This window comes from Nerophis lumbriciformis, linkage group LG37 (genome assembly GCF_033978685.3).
Source record: "Nerophis lumbriciformis linkage group LG37, RoL_Nlum_v2.1, whole genome shotgun sequence".
NCBI classification, from domain to species: domain Eukaryota; kingdom Metazoa; phylum Chordata; class Actinopteri; order Syngnathiformes; family Syngnathidae; genus Nerophis; species Nerophis lumbriciformis.
In genome coordinates, this window is record NC_084584.2 from 12,360,001 (window position 1) to 12,378,393 (window position 18,393).

The 18,393-nt window shown below is 41.5% G+C and overlaps 1 protein-coding gene across 9 annotated transcripts in view; it reads right to left on the reverse strand.

Annotated features, from left to right (window-relative positions):
* Positions 1-18,393, reverse strand: part of nfyc (nuclear transcription factor Y, gamma) — a 70,299-nt gene that overhangs the window by 28,166 nt on the left and 23,740 nt on the right. For 5 of the 9 annotated variants that reach the window (XM_061931486.1, XM_061931485.1, XM_061931479.1 and 2 more), the window contains exons 2-3: positions 1,281-1,390; positions 1,139-1,210 (exon numbers count right to left, since the gene is read on the reverse strand). In XM_061931486.1, the coding sequence (XP_061787470.1) occupies positions 1,139-1,210; positions 1,281-1,379 (171 nt within the window). In that variant the 5' untranslated portion in view covers positions 1,380-1,390. The remainder of the gene's footprint in view (positions 1-1,138; positions 1,211-1,280; positions 1,391-18,393) is intronic. The other 4 variants (XM_072912601.1, XM_061931483.1, XM_061931484.1 and 1 more) reach the window with 1 other exon arrangement.

The window sequence follows — 18,393 nt, forward strand, 5'->3', positions numbered from 1 at the left end:
AACTCCGCCCGACAGCCCCGCAAAAGAGGACATGTCCGGTGAAAAGAGGACGTATGGTCAGGACTGAGCTCGGTCGCTGCTAGCATGCTATAATCAGACATGTCCTCTTTTGCTAACATGCTAACAGCTAACGGGCTACGATAGACTGACCATACGTCGTCTTTTCACCGGACATGTCCTCTTTTGTGGAGCTGTCAGGGCGGAGTTTCTCAAATGCCTCAAATGTCCGGCATTTTGAGTATTGTTTACACAACGTGCAGCACGCTACTTAATATGTCCGTGTGGAAACTCGTTCGGCACACCGAAACGAAACCCCCGTACCGAAACGGTTCGATACAAATACACGTACCGTTACACCCCTATTATTTTGATTATTGTTTCTCAGCTGTTTGTAAATGTCGCAGTTTATAAATAAAAGTAAAAAGTAAAAAAAAATAATAATAATAAAAACGTAGCCTGTGCGCATGCACATAGCATAGATCCAACGAATCGATGACTAAATCAATCGCCAACTATTTTTATAATCGATTTAATCGATTAGTTGTTGCAGCCCTAGTAGACACATAGAATCATAATACTGCTGTGATTATATACATCAAGTGTTCATTCAAGGCTAAGGCAAAATATCGAGATATATATCGTGTATCGTGACATGGCCTAAAAATATCAAGATATTAAAGGGGAACAGAACGGAAATCGGTTAAAAAAATATATGGTCTTTTTTCTGCAACATCAAGGTATATATTGACGCTTACATAGGTCTGGTGATAATGTTCCCCTTTAATAAAAGGCTATATCGCTCAGCCCTACTTTGGCCTGTACTGTATATATATTAAAAATAATGTTTTAGGCCATATCCATGCAACCAGAAGAAGATTTTCGAACATGTAACCTGTATTGAACCAGTTTCATTATGATTATTATACCAAATAATACATTGCAAGAAACTGTTTGAATCAATTCTGAATGGGATCGTTAGGCGTCCAAAGATTCACACAACTATCGCCCAGCCCTATTCAGACATGAGTGTTCTTTAGCATGAAGCCTACCTCCCAGAAGTACCCTATATACTTTGTTTTTACTCCGGTGAATCCCTGCGGTGGAAAAGGGGCGTTTGCGTGTAAAACTAGCTGTTTACCTTGACATCCTCATCCAGCTTCATGATTTTCTTGATTCGAGCCAGTGGCAACTCCTGCACGCGAAAGTCCTTCTGAAACGTACAAACTCCAGTGAGCGGGCGCACGGTGGCGGGGCGGGCGCCTGTGATGCAGCAGACTCACCACAGTCAGGTTCCTGATCTCCTCCATGACGCGAGGCCAGAAGGACTGCAGAGTCTGCTGGGCATCGCTGCCGCCGGCGCCAAACGAATCTGCAGACATGATCTACGAGGCTGCAAGGAGAGAGGATAGGGGGGGGGGACACAGGCGTAGTTCTTAGTACGAAAAGTCGCATCAGACAGACAAAATCAGGCTTGATTTGAATAATCTGAAATGGTGTCTTATGAGGAAACAATTCACCCACACATTCCATCAGAGACTATTATTATCTTCCTAGTCCATTTTAGAATCAGGCTTCTATTCTGGTGCGCCGCTAACATGCCTGGATATAGTTGGGATGGCATTGCATGCGTTCTATGCATTGAGCAAAGAGGAATCCAAGTAACGCAAACATGCATGTCCGAGAGCGCTGCTTGCTCAGGAGGAAGCGGAAGGAGGGGAGTCTGAAGGGGCGACTGTCTGAAAGAGGATCCGGCAGGTTACTATGGCATGCCAGGAATCTGCTGCGGGGCAGGGGAACATGGGGCTGCCTGTCTGGGCACGCAGGGCTCCGAGTGTCTGGATCGTGCCCTCGCTCTCGACTCAAGAGATGCGAGGAGTGTTAATCCCAAAGTGCCAGAGGCTTTAGCGCATGGGGGGTAAGAGGCAGACAACCACAGGCGCAATTCTGTGCCGACAACCTATGTGGGTCAAATGCTAACCAAGTGCCAGAAATACACGGCAGGTAGCAGCTAAAGCAGACCTGGGCAAATTAAGGCCCAGGGGCCACATTCGGCCCGTTAAGCTTTCCAATCTGGCCCGCCGGACATTCCCAAATTTTTTAGATATTTAAAGGGGAACATTATCACAATTTCAGAATGGTTAAAACCATTAAAAATCAGTTCCCAGTGGCTTATTATATTTTTCGAAAAAAAATTCAAAATTTTACCCATCACGCAATATCCCTAAAAAAAGCTTCAAAGTGCCTGATTTTAACCATCGTTATAAACACCCGTCCATTTTCCTGTGACGTCACATAGTGATGCCAACACAAACAAACGGCGGAAAGAACAGCAAGCTATAGCGACATTAGCTCGGATTCAAACTCGGATTTCAGCGGCTTAAGCGATTCAACAGATTACGAATGTATTGAAACGGATGGTTGTAGTGTGGAGGCAGGTAGCGAAAACGAAATTGAAGAAGAAGAAACTGAAGCTATTGAGCCATATCTGTTTGAACCGTATGCAAGCGAAACCGACGAAAACGACACGGGAGAAAGCGAGGACGAATTCGGCGATCGCTTTTTAACCAACGATTGGTATGTGTTTGTTTGGCATTAAAGGAAACTAACAACTATGAACTAGGTTTACAGCATATGAAATACATTTGGCAACAACGTGCACTTTGAGAGTGCAGACAGCCCAATTTTCATCAATTAATATATTCTGTAGACATACCCTCATCCGCGCTCTTTTCCTGAAAGCTGATCTGTCCAGTTTTGGAGTTGATGTCAGCAGGCCAGGGAAGCTAGGGTCGATAGGGGGTTTAGCTCGCTCGTCTACGGAAACAAACTGCCGCCATTGCTTGCCGTGCTACCGAGGTCCTTTGTCCCTGAATTGCTCACACACTCCGGCAGATTCAATGGGGGTCTGGCGGAAGATTTCTTTGACTTTATCGTTGGAAATGCATCTGCTTTGAGTGTCGCAGGATATCCACACATTCTTGCCATCTCTGTCGTAGCATAGCTTTCGTCGGTAAAGTGTGCGGAACAAACGTCCAATTTCTTGCCACTTTCGCATCTTTGGGCCACTGGTGCAACTTGAATCCGTCCCTGTTCGTGTTGTTACACCCTCCGACAACACACCGACGAGGCATGATGTCTCCAAGGTACGGAAAACAGTCGAAAAAAACGGAAAATAACAGAGCTGATTTGACTCGGTGTTTGAGAAAATGGCGGATTGCTTCCCGATGTGACGTCATCGCTCCGAGAGCGAATATTAGAAAGGCGTTTAATTCGCCAAAATTCACCCATTTAGAGTTCGGAAATTGGTTGAAAATATATATGGTCTTTTTTCTGCAACATCAAGGTATATATTGACGCTTACATAGTTCTGGTGATAATGTTCCCCTTTAAGATGGAAACTGTATTATGATGGGCAGTGATGTTTTCAAATGACCGTAAGTCTTGAACTTTACAAAGCATTTCAATGGTTGGAATCTGCACTTTTGCATGATATACTAGTTACTATGGTAATCTAATTAGTTACTATGGTAATCTAAGTGATATACTAGTTACTATGGTAATCTAATTAGTTACTATGGTAATCTAAGTCACAGCAGCTCAGACGAGGCACCAAGCAATGTGGGTGGGGAGCGTTTGCAAAGAGTGTCAGCCTGAAATGCGGGTGTCAGGGACAAACGCGAAAGAAGATTTTTACAAAGATTTTACAAAGCTTAGTGCTATATCAGATACATCAGATTGTAGGTGGGGTTTTTTCTTACCATTCACGTTCATATTTCGCTGTGTTTGTTGCATTTTTGTTGCGTTTAGCTTGCTTGTGAAATATGTCGATCGAGAGAGGGTGAGATTTTCATATGTTGTCAATATTCAGTGTTTTATTGTTCATAGTTAATGTTGTATATCACACATTCTTTATTTTCACGTACATTCTGGGTGTCTCATTCAGTAAAATACATTTAAATTCCATTCCGTTTTTTAAGGCTGTCTGTCATAACGGTTTTAACATTCAATCAGACATTATTGTGAGGTTTTGTATTCGTGTTCCTAAACATAGATATACATTTTTTTCTCTAAATTTGGCCCCTCCAGGCAAAATAATTGCCCAGGCCAGAGCTAGAGTGTTCCCCCTACCATGAAATGACATTCTTTTACAAAATGCGACCTTATCACAGGTAATTATTACCGTACATTCTAGACTATAAACCGCTACTTTTTTCCTCCGCTTTGAACCCTGCGGCTTATGGATTTGTCTTCGCTGCCGGCCATAACGCAAATAGTTAAAAAAACAACAACTAGAAAACAAGCAAAGACACTAAAAAAGTGTGTTAGTTTGTGCTACGGTGCCATGTTTTGGGCGAGTTCACTCACTGCAGGTGCTGCAGTGCTCTTCTTTTAAGAGCTTTCAACCTGAAGTAGAAACGCCATCTTCTAACTCAGTGTTTTTCAACCTTTTTTGAGGCAAGGCACTTTTTTTTCATGAAAAAATCCGGAGGCACACCGCCAGCAGAAAACATAAAAAATGAAACTCAGCAGCTGATATTGACAATAAAAAGTCGTTCTCACAATTGTTGGATATGACTTTAAAGCATAACCAAGCATGCATCACTGTAGCTCTTGTCTCAAAGTAGGTGTACTGTCACCACCTGACTTATTTTGTTTTTTTGGTGTTTTCCTGTGTGTAGTGTTTTAGTTCTTGTCTTGCGCTCCTGTTTTGGTGGCTTTTCCTCTTTTGTTGGTATTTTCCTGTAGCAGTTTCATGTCTTCCTTGAACGCTATTCTCCGCACTTGTTTTGTTTTCGCAATCAAGACTATTCAAGTTGTGCGGACGCTTTCCTTCTTAGTGGGGACATTGTTGATTGTCATGTCATGAACGGATATAGTTTGTGGACGCCGTCTGCTCCACACACTGTAAGTCTTTGCTGTCGTCCAGCATTCTGTTTTTGTTTACTTTGCAGCCAGTTTAGTTTTAGTTTCGTTTTGTATAGCCATTCCTAAGATTCAATGCCTTTGCTTAGGGGCATTGATTGATTGATTGAAACTTTTATTAGTAGATTGCTAAATACAGTACATATTCCGTACAACTGACCACTAAATGGTAACACCCGAATAAGTTCATGGCACTCACCTTTTGTCTATTTTTGGTTTAAGCATTAGACACCGTTTTACCTTCACACTGCCTCCCGCTGTCTGCATATTATGATCACGACAAACCATGTTCCCGACATCTACAAAGCAATTAGCTACCTGCTGCCACCTACTGATATGGAACAGTATTACACGGTTACTCTGCCGAGCTCTAGACAGCACCGACACTCAACAACGGCACAATTGCAGATTATAATTACTGGTTCGTGAAAAATATTTTAACCCAATTAGGTGAAATTACATAATCTCCCACGGCACACCAGACTGTATCTCGCGGCACACTAGCGGTTGAAAAACATTGTTCTCACTATCCATAGCGTTTTTCATTCATCACGCCGAGCAATTTGTTTTACAACTAAAACAATTTTTACCTTCTAAACGTCCCATGTGTGATATCTGTAGGAGTGTTTTCATGCATATTTGTAAGTGCTATCGTGATGTAATCAAGCTCGCGTCGTTAGCATTAGCTAATATGCTAACACGTTTACGAGTGTTTGTGTTGGTATTATTAACTTACAATGGCATTATTTTTGTATTGTTACATTTCAGAAATTCCTCAGTAAATTCACCAAAACGTTGCGTCTGTTTAGCTGATTGGACTTCTGTTTTGTTTGATCAGCCGTTTTACAGCCTTTGAAAACAATTAAGGTATGTAAATAAAAATCTATAAAATATTTTTGTGTTAATAGCTCATTTCAAAACGTATATATCTGCGGCTTACACTCCAGTGTGGCTAATGGAAAAAAAGTGTTCTCTCTCAAAAATGTTGTGGGTGCAGCTAATATAGAGTACCGGTCCACTTTATAGTCCGGAAAATCGAACTTATTCAAAGAAGGTTTTCACTACTGGCGAGGAGCAACCACAGTCATTCTATGACCAAATTGTGTCCCTCAAAGCTGTACACCTAAGGCAGGGGTCGGCAACCTAAAGTGTTCAAAGAGCCGTATTGGACCAAAATACAAAAAACAAATCTGTCAGAAGCCGCAAAAAAATTAAAGCCTTATATAAGTGTAATAATGAAAGCAACACGTGATGTAAGTGTTTATAAGACTGCAAGCTCTTATCTGTGAGGCGGGTGCGGTATTTGGATTTGATGTTGTTCATGTTTAAGAATATCTGCTTGCACAGGTATTTGTTTTGTTTACAACAGCCATCTGCCTGTAACAACACCGTGCTGGAAAAAAAAATGTGTGTCGCAGGCTGACACAAATCTTTGTTGACAGAAATGTTGAAATTTTACATTTAGTCCACGCATTTTTACACAATAGTAAAACGGAGGCTTCTCAGTGGGTTAGATAACTCCTAGAAATGAATGGCTTAGAATGGCCAAAGGAGTAGATGTGTGTGTCCATGTTAAAGGAAACAGCAGGCTGTCTTCTTCTAATGCAAAAACAAAATTACACAGAGGACGTAAGGAAAAGAAAATAATTGAGCTCAAATATACCTACAAACGAGGCAAAATGATGCAATATGTACATACAGCTAGCCTAAATAGCATGTTAGCATTGATTAGCTTGCAGTTATGCACTAAACAAATATGCCTGTTTAGCACTACACACAAGTCAATAACATCAACAAAGCTCACCTTTGTGCATTCACGCACAGCATTAGATAAAAAAGTGGCATAACACACGTCTTTCTGTGGCAGTGTTGGAGAAAGTTATACATTTAAACCAGGGGTGCCCACACTTTTTCAGCAGGTGTGCTACTTAGCAAATGACCAAGCCGAGGGGATCTACCTACCTACCTACATACACATATATTTTTAAAATAGATGTTTTTGTTCACATGTTAAAGGTGTGGACTAAAAATACAGGCATGTTTAAAACACAGATTCCCTTCTTTAATGAAGACAAGAATATAAGTTGGTGTATTACCTTTTTCTGATGACTTGCATTGATTGGAATCAGACGTATGTCACCACATGAAAGTGGTTCTTTTTAGCGTTTTATCTGTCCAGATTCCATACTCGTTTTTATAGCCTTTGCAAGAAATACATTGGCGTTGCCGCCGTAGCTCGCTAGCTTGTATAAGCTAGTTTTCTAAGACTTTTATTTTGTTAGCGCAGGCAGGATGGTGCAGCACTTCTATTTTGAAGACAGGAACTGTGCGGTCGGTCTTGACAATTTTGACAGCCGGTACGGAGAGAGAATGTTGTAATAAAAAGTGCTTTTCACGTGCCTGAACGGTCGTATTTTCTTCATACCAATTTACTTTATGTTAAAATACTGAACAGATGTTTATTGGGATAAGGTAAACATCTGTTCAGTATTTTAACATAAGTGTGATTGTGAGGCATTAAAATCCACAAAATGCAACGGGTCCATCAGACCCACAAACGCTGGCTGAGTAACAACAATATGAACGTTGCACGGAAAATTTCTCTGCCAGTTTCTGCATCCCATAGGGATTCTTATTTTGTGTTTCTGCACCTGCGGTTCCCACACAAGGTTGCAACATTGTTTGTCAACACTGTCTGCTCTCATTTTCTCGCACATTTGACCCTCTGATGTTCTGTGTACCTACACCCTGTCCTCCTCCTGTCTAGGCCTGCTGTGTGTGTGTGTGTGTGTGTTTGTGTGTGTGTGTGTGTGGTACACAGAACATCAATTTCCACACTTCTATTAGCCCCGGGTCCAGTGGACCCAGACATCTTATATGTAATAGAAATGTGTAGGGGGGGTGTATGGTGTGTGGTCATTAAATATGTATTCTGATATATGTTCTTCACAGAAAATGAGACAAAGTCAGTGAGTCTCAGTTTGAAAAATGAATTAATTGTATCATTTTTCTTTTAATAAAAAATGAAAACGGGTCCCACAGACCCGAACACCACACAAGGGTTAGTTAAAATTGATGATCAGTAATTTTAGGTCTACTTTTTATTTTTTTGATGCCTCACGATCGAGTGACACACCCTCCCAGAGCGATCTAATGGGCAGCGTCACAAGCCACACAACTACGGTGCGTTCATGGACCCCCGAAATTAGTAGGACAAAACGGCGCTCCCCCAATAGTTTCACCAGTTAATAGAATAGAATAGAATAGAAAGTACTTTATTGATCCCTGGGGGAAATTCAACACCACAGTTCGCTCACAATAGACAAATACTATACAGTAGGGGTGTAACGGTACATGTATTTGTATTGAACCACTTCGGTACGGGGGTTCCGGTTTGGTTCGGAGGTGTACCGAACGAGTTTCCACACGGACATATTAAGTAGCGTAACGCACGTTGTGTAAACAATGCACACCGAGGCACAACACACGGCATGCTAGCAGCTAACAGGCTACGATAGACTGACCATACGTCCTCTTTTCACCAGACGTGTCCTCTTTTGCGGAGCTGTCAGGGCGGAGTTTCTTAAATGCCTCTAATGTCCGGCATTTTGAGTTAGGGTTGCGTGTATTTTCAATGTACGTTCAGGATTAAGAAGGGGCTAAAAACAAAACAAATTGTGCGGCGCAGCAGCATTGGTGAGGGAGGGGCAGAGACAGAGAGAGCGAGAGAGTTATGATAAACGCGCATGCGTCGCCAGGCTCTGCTTTTTATCCATAGATTTATCACATTTAATTTTTTATTATCTATAGCAGGGGTGTCAAAAGTGTGCCCCGGAGGCCGTTTGCGGCCCACAGCTAATGTTTTAAAGGCTCACGGCACATTCTAAAAATACTATTAAAATAAACAAAAACATAACAAAAGTGAAATAAAAAAGCTTAAAGGTGAAATGTAATTTAGAAAAAGTTGCAATGTTGACTAATAAAACAAAGCTGTTTTTTTTCTTTCAAACTGTCATTGCTCAAAACATAATATTGAATCAAAATCAATGTTATTATGAATTATTGATCTATCCAAGGTTCCCATTACTTCACATCAAATATTCCACTAAGAAAAATTTGTTTGGTGGAAGATTTTGCAAATTTGGTAAATAAATAACCCAAAAATGTATATTTTGTTGTTTTCTTACTGTACCGAAAATGAACCGAACCGTGACCTCTAAACCGAGGTACGTACCGAACCGACATTTTTGTGTACCGTTACACCCCTAATATACAGCATTATTCACATGTGAATAATATAAATACAGTCTATTATACAGCATTATTCACAAGTGAATAATATAAATATATCAATCAATCAATCAATCAATGTTTATTTATATAGCCCTAAATCACAAGTGTCTCAAAGGGCTACACAAGCCACAACGACATCCTCGGTACAAAGCCCACATAAGGGCAAGGAAAAACTCACCCCAGTGGGACGTCGATGTGAATGACTATGAGAAACTTTGGAGAGGACCGCATATGTGGGTAACCCCCCCCCTCTAGGGGAGACCGAATGCAATGGATGTCGAGTGGGTCTAACATAATATTGTAAGAGTACAGTCCATAGTGGATCCAGCATAACAGTAAGAGTCCAGTCCACAGTGGGGTCAGCAGGAAACCATCCCGAGCGGAGACGGGTCAGCAGCGCAGAGATGTTCCCAACCGATACACAGGCGAGCGGTCCACTCCGGGTCCCGACCCCGGACATATCATACATATATTCTACATTTAAGTACAAAGCATAAACAAACATAATAAAAGGGTGGGCTTTCAGACAATTAGGACGTTTGTGTCATGTTTGTCCTACAGAAACCAAATTAAAAAAAAATTTTAAAAAAAAATGTCCCCCCTTTCTTTTTCCATTTTCATACATTTTTTAAGAAGCTCCAGGGAGCCACTAGGGAGGCACTAAAGAGCCATGGGTTAGGGATACCCTGGAAAACACATTCCCAAATCCGCACCAAATATACACTGGCCCACATGTCATTCCTCCACAAACCACAAGGTTTTGTTTCTCCTTGGAATCACTTTGAATGTTCCACCCCAGGCCTTTGGGGGGCAATATTGCGCATGAAAAAAGTGAAGGGGGAGATTTCCACATTGTAGTTGGTGGATATCGGTGGAGCATATTTGAACCAACGTTCAATAGCAACATCCTGTGGTGTGCTTGGCAGAGGTAATTAATGGAGAAGGACAGGCCGTCATGGAAGAGTGTGCAGCCTAAATCAATGAGACAGGCGGCGGGAGGCTACAGCAGGAATCGATGGGGTCGCTTGTCGCTGCGCCATGACAGCACAGTGATTGACCGTGACAATGTCCCCTCCCCTGCCCGGGCGTTTGCTAGATTTCAATGTCGATTGAAAACCCGGCGGCCGAATCCTCGGTAATCCTCGGGAAGGGTCTCGTCTCCAACCCACAGGTGATGTATCGTGACGCCCGGGCGTAATGGCAACGGGGAAAGGCATTTGTTTCCGAAGGAGGCGGTTAAATCAGCGACCCGTCTTGTGACGACGTCCAGCAAGACATCCTTGTCCATTTGTGCACGCCTGCCAGCGTCACACTCCCTAACCTGAAGAATAATTGAGCCCATTACTGAGCAGCATTAGCCTTAATGCCATGGTAACAACGCGGTGGGTCAAAGGAAACAAAGGCAGATTGATTGATGTACAGTGCACGCACACACACACACACACACACACACACACACACACACACACACACACACACACACACACACACACACACACACACACACACACACACACACACACACACACACACACACACACACACACACACACACACACACACACACACACACACACAACTTTGAAATACTTTCTTAGCACTCCTGTGACATTTAATCTAGATACACATTAAACACACGCACAAAGGGAGTGAGTGGAAGAGTGGACATGAATAATCCAGAAGAAACGTGTCCAACATTAGCTACAATCTATCAGCCTTGCTTCTATAGCGATTGTCCTTGTCAGGGCAAAGGGTGCGCTGGAGCCTATCCCAGCTAACTTAAGGGTGAGAAGCAGGGTCCAATCCCAGGACACATGTAGACAAACCGGCATTCACACCAAAATTTGGCCGGGGGCCGATAGCCGACTGCATGTAAAGTAAGAATATATATAAATATACACAAACATACACTATATTGCCAAAAGTATTTGGCCACCTGCCTTGACTCACATATGAACTAGAAGTGCCATCCCATTCCTAACCCATAGGGTTCAATATGATGTCAGTCCACCTTTTGCAGCTATTACAGCTTCAACTCTCCTGGGAAGGCTGTCCACAAGGTTGCGGAATGTGTTTATAGCGATTTTTGACCATTCTTCCAAAAGCGCATTGGTGAGGTCACACACTGATGGCCTGGCTCTCAGTCTCCGTTCTAATTCATCCCAAAGGTGTTCTATCGGGTTCAGGTCAGGACTCTGTGCAGGCCAGTCAAGTCCATCTACACCGGACTCTGTCATCCATGTCTTTATGGACCTTGCTTTGTACACTGGTGCACAGTCATGTTGAAAGAGGAAGGGACCCGCTCCAAACTGTTCCCACAAGGTTGGGAGCATGGAATTGTCCAAAATGTTTTGGTATCCTGGAGCATTCAAAGTTCCTTTCACTGGAACTAAGGGGCCTAGCCCAACTCCTGAAAAACAACCACACACACCATAATTCTCCCTCCACCAAATTTCACACTCCTACCACTTTGTGGCTGAGTTGCTGTTGTTCCCAAACTCTTCCATTTTCTTATAATAAAGCCGACAGTTGACTTTGTAATAATAAGGAGCGAGGAAATTTCACGACTGCATTTGTTGCACAGGCGGCATCCTAAGACAGTTCCACTCTGGAAATCACTGAGCTCCTGAGAGCGGCCCATTCTTTCACAAATGTTTGTAGAAACAGTCTCCATGCCTAAGTGCTTGATTTTATACAACTGTGGTAGGGCAGAGTGATTAGGACACCTGATTCTGACCATTTGGATGGGTGGCCAATATAGTGTATATACATATACGTATGTACGTACGTATGTACGTACCACACATACGCATGTACGTACCACACATACATACGTATGTACGTACGTACCACACATACATACATACGTATGTACGTACGTACCACACATACATACATACGTATGTACGTACGTACCACACATACATACATACGTATGTACGTACGTACCACACATACATACGTATGTACGTACGTACCACACATACATACGTATGTACGTACGTACCACACATACATACGTATGTACGTACGTACCACACATACATACATACGTATGTACGTACGTACGACACATACATACATACGTATGTACGTACGTACCACACATACATACGTATGTACGTACGTACCACACATACATACGTATGTGCGTACGTACCACACATACATACGTATGTGCGTACGTACCACACATACATACGTATGTGCGTACGTACCACACATACATACGTATGTGCGTACGTACCACACATACATACGTATGTGCGTACGTACCACACATACATACGTCTGTGCGTACGTACCACACATACATACGTCTGTACGTACGTACCACACATACATACGTCTGTACGTACGTACCACACATACATACGTCTGTACGTACGTACCACACATACATACGTATGTACGTACGTACCACACATACATACGTATGTACGTACGTACCACACATACATACGTATGTACCACACATACATACGTATGTACGTATGTACCACACATACATACGTATGTACGTACCATACATACATGCATATGTATGTATGTACCGTACGGACCATACACGCGTGCATATGTACGTACCATACATACATACGTACGTACGTACGTACATACATACATACGTATGTATGTATGGTACATATGTACGTATCATACATACATGTATGTATGTACTATACATACATACTAGGGCTGCAACTAACTAGTTTGATAATCGATTAATCTGTCGATTATTACTTTGATTAATCGATTAATAATCGGATAAAAGAGACAAACTACATTTCTATCCTTTCCAGTATTTTATTGGGAGGAAAAAAAGCATACTGACGCCATACTTATTTTGATTATTGTTTCTCAGCTGTTTGTAAATGTTGCAGTTTATAAATAAAGGTTTATTAAAAAAAATATATATTTTTTAAATAAATAAAAAAATGTAGCTTCTGCGCATGTGCATAGATCCAACGAATCGATGACTAAATTAATCGCCAACTATTTTTATAATCGATTTTAATCGATTTAATCGATTAGTTGTTGCAGCCCTAATACATACGTATGTACGTACCATTCATACGTACGTACAATACATACATACGTACGTACCATACATACGTACGTACATATGTACGTACCATACATACATACGTACATATGTACGTACCATACATACATACGTATGTATGTACGTACCATACATACATACGTATGTATGTACGTACCATGCATACATACATACGTATCATGCATACATACATATGTATGTACGTACCATACATACATACATACGTATGTATGTACGTACCATACATACATACATACATACATACGTACCATACATACACACGTATGTATGTACCATACATACATACATACGTATGTATGTACGTACCATACATACATACATACATACATACGTACCATACATACACACGTATGTATGTACCATACATACATACATACATACGTATGTATGTATGTATGTACGTACCATACATACATATGTATGTATGTATGTATGTACATACCATACATACGTACGGTACGTACCATACATACGTACGTACGTACCATACATACGTACAATACGTATGTACGTACCATACATACGATACATACATACATACGTATGTACGTACCATACATACGATACATACATACATACGTACGATACGTATGTACGTACCATACATACGTACGATACATACATACATTAGGGCTGGGCGATATATCCAGTTTGTAAGATATATCGATATATTTCTAAACAAGATATGAATTAAGAAAATATCGATATCATTTATTTCACGTTAAAATAACCAAACGGCACTTATTTGTTGTGTTCCTTATTCTCCCCCGCTTAAGTGTGGAGAGTGTTTTTCATTTTCCCATCATGCATTGTAGTGGATTTAAATGGGTATAAACTTTGCATTTTGAGTTATGTGCTCTTACAGGGAATTTTTTATAATACCCACAAAGTTCAGTTAGCAGGTTGTGTTGTGTGACCAAACGTGTTGACTTTTTCTGTTAGTTTATTTGCGCCATGAGTGGGAAAGGTTGTTTGGATTGGGTCATACATTAAAATGCTGTGCAGTGTTCACTTCAAAGTCCAATTCATGGTTATTAACCTGAATTACTCTTGCCGTCCACAAGAAGGAGGCAAAGTTGCAGCAATTGTGCTGTCGAAGATCTCCAATTAAGTAGGAGGCACCCTCTGGGCCAGATTCCTTATTTAAACTTGTGACGTGAAAGTTTGGACACTCCTGATTGAGAGACTTTATTTATACTAGCGGTCGATTTGCTATTGACAAGTTGGGACTTCACCAGTAGATCCCGAAAATATTAGAAAAAAATGAACGCATTAAAACAGAGCAGCCAATCAGCACGCATATTGACTCTTTCACACGTCACTGCTCTTCATTTTGTCACATTTTGCTGCTTTCATTTGCCACTTCTGACGTTAAACCTGGATAATGCCGTTGCGTCGAGGCCACACCGGCTTGCCACGACCAAAAAAAGCCGCCAGCTGATGGCGACGTGGATCGTTAAGGCTGAGTGTACTGTAGTAACACATCAATGAGTTCCTGCTGCAATAACACTCCCCTTCGCTCTTTAATTACCTTTGTTTGCTGGTGACGGGAATTAAATAAGCTAAATAGTTGATAAGAGTTGGGTTTGCTCACAGACGGGTGGGTGTCTTACGTGTGGCACAGGGGTCATTTGCAGAATTAAACAGAATAAATACCTGTACCCATTCCTATCTACATCACAGTATGGGTAATCCTGCATTAAAGGAGTTTATTTATTTATATAATTCCGGACTATAAACCACTACTTTTTTTCCTACGCTCTAGACCCTGCGATTTATAAAGCGGTGCGGCTAATTTATGTTTTTTTCTTTTGGATGAGTTTGCCCACTGCAGGTGCTGCTGGGTGAACGTGAATTCCTGTAGTTTAAAGCTTTGAACCAGAAGGAAAAGTGCCGTTTTGTCTGCTAATCGTCCATAGCGTTTCTACTCGTATGGATTCTTCCTTCATCACTCCAAACAACGTTTGTAAGTTCTTCAGTATAGCTAAAATATTCATACTTACTAAACCACGTGTGATGTTTGTAGGAGTGTTTTCATGCATATGTGTACGTGCTATTAAGTAATCAAGCGAGCGTAGGTAGCATTAGCGAATATGCTAACCCGTCTACTAGTGTCTGTGTTAGTATTGTTAACTTACAATGGCATTCTATTTGTATTGTTTCAGTTTCATAAATTCCCCAAGACGTAACCGTGGAGTTATTGAGTCCGTTGAGCTGATTGAAAAGCTAGTTTCCGCAGCTAATGGGTGCATGACGATGACTTCTGTTTTGTTTGATCCACCGTTTTACTGCCGCGCTACAGACAACTTTTGGAAACAATTACCTTATCATTATTGTCATTGTACAACGAAATTGTAAGCAAAACTAATTTAGTGAAAATTCATAATAACAGATAAAAACATAAGAACATAGATAAATAGATAAAAATACATAAAACACATAAAAAAACAGTTTATGTCCACCCTGGACTGCTGCCCTCGGGCAGGAGATACAGGACAATAAAATGCCGGACAACCAGATTTAAGAACACTTTTTACCCGAGAGCAATAGTGAACACAAGACAATAATGACTGGGCATGTGAGCTGTGTGCTTGTTTTTTTTATGTATTTTAATCTATTTATCTATGTTCTTATTATTTTAATTTATCATTACTTATGTTTTTATGTGTTATTATAAATTTGCACTAAATTACTTTTGCTTACAATTTCGTTGTACAATGTACAATGACAATAAATATATATTCTATTCTATGTAAATAAACATTTACAAAATCTTTATGAGTAAATAACTAATTTCACAACGTATTTATCTGCGGTTTATAGTCCCATGCGGCTAATTAAGTTAAAGTTAAGTTAACTTTAACTTAAAGTACCAATGATTGTCACACACACACTAAGTGTGGTGAAATTTGTCCTCTGCATTTGACCCATCTCCTTGTTCACCCCCTGGGAGGTGAGGGGAGCAGTGAGCAGCAGCGGTGGCCGCACCCGGGAATCATTTTTGGTGATTTAACCCCCAATTCCAACCCTTGATGCTGAGTGCCAAGCAGGGAGGTAATGGCTCCCATTTTTATAGTCTTTGGTATGACCTAGGTTTGAACTCACAACCTACCGATCTCAGGGCGAACACTCTAACCACTAGGCCACTGAGTAGGTAAGTAGTAGTAATATATAGAAAATAAAGTTTTTCTTCCAAAATTTAGTGGGTGCGGCGTTTTTTTACCGGTGGGCTTTATAATCCGGAAATAGGGTATTTCTTTATGTCATCAGATATTTGTTGTGCACTTCTAATACGAATAACTTTTTATAATACTTCCTACCAAAGTAAAGAGAGTATGTAAACATGAGATCACAGTTGGTGCGGTAAAGGCCGAGACCAGGGATCTTGGGTGACCACTGTATCAATCGAGCATGCATGGTTTTGGGATGTGGGAAGGAAGCCCGAGTACCAGAGAACATGCAAACTCCACTCAAAGATGTTCCTCGTGAGATCCAAACTGAGAGAGTTACCACTAAGCCACCTAGTTGCTAATCATTTCCAAGGCATGGAAGCAAGCGGCTAGCTAATTAGTCCACTTGCCTCTCTATGGAATACTACTCGCAGACAAAGTGCAATGATCTGCTTTGCTAATGCATGCCGTGTTATGGTACACTGCGGTGTTAAGGACGTCTCCTCTTCCCTGCAGCGCCGTTGTTGTCCTTCACCAAGAGGACGGTGTCCAGTTGCTCTATGACGTCGGCCCACACCGGCCTTCTCCTTCCGCTCCCCTTTCTCGTGTTGACGACTTTCACCTGATCGCAACCCCCCCACCGACCCCTCGCAGCCTCTCAGAGAAAGTCAATGCCGCTCGGCTGAATCAGCAGCACTAATGTCGGGCTCAACCCGACCTGGACTTCTTTTTCTCTCCTGTTCCGCTGTCTCATCCCTCGCTCGCTGGCACGTCACGTCACGTCAAGTCGGCCGCTGACGGCAGCAGAATCAGCAACTCGCTCAGACTCTGACATCACTCTGAGATGGCCAGAATCAGTGCGGACAAAAGACAACACCAGCAAGCCATACGCCTCCATTTACTGTATAATAAGAAGAACAAGATCCAAATGAATCAAGTCTTTAGTGAGGAGGATTTTTTGCAGCTAATTGCCTTCTTGATGGTAGCGCGAATGGAGCCTCAACTAACAAACCAAACTAGGCAAGACACTTTGGGAAGATTTGCTTCAAGAGTTGCAGCTGAGCCGAATGCAACATTTGCAATTAATCAAACCGAGACGAGACAGCGCTGTCAGCCTTAGCTAATATGCTAACATGTTTACGAGTGTTTGTTAGTATTATTAACTTACAATGGCATTCTTTTTGTATTGTTTCAGTTTCGTACATTCACCAAGACGTCACCGTGGATTTATTGAGTCTGTTTAGTTCAGGGGTGCTCATTACGTCGATTGCGAGCTACGGGTCGATCTCGGAGGGTGTGTCAGTCGATCACCAGCCAGGCATTAAAAAAATAGTCCTAAAAATGAGCGATCATAAATCTTCACTATGACGTCACTTTCGTCACTTGATTGACATTCACGGCACCCGAGGGTCTTCTGAGATGACGCTGGCTGCTGCCAGCTCATTAAAATTACAGACTGGAAGGCGAGAAACACTTTATTTCAACAGACTCTGGCGCCGTACCTGTCGTCAAAACTCCAAAGACCGACTGCACAGTTGCGCTACCAAAATAAGAGTCTCAGAAAGCTGGCGTGCACAAGCTAGCAAGCTACGGAGTTTGCCGACAATGTATTTCTTGTAAAGTGCATACAAAGGAGTAGGAAGCTGGACAAATAAGATGCCAAAAAAAACAACCACTTTCATGTGGTATTGGACAGAAAGGAGGACTTTTTTTCTCCTCCATTCGAAAATGCGGACATTATCAGCACCACTGTCTGATTCCAATCAATGCAAGTCATCAGAAACAGGTAATACACCAACTTATATTCTTGTCTTCATGAAAGAAAGGAATATATATGTGTTAAACATGCTTGTATTATCTTTAAACACCTTTAACTTATTAACAATATTAACTATGTGTTAAACATGCTTGTATTATCTT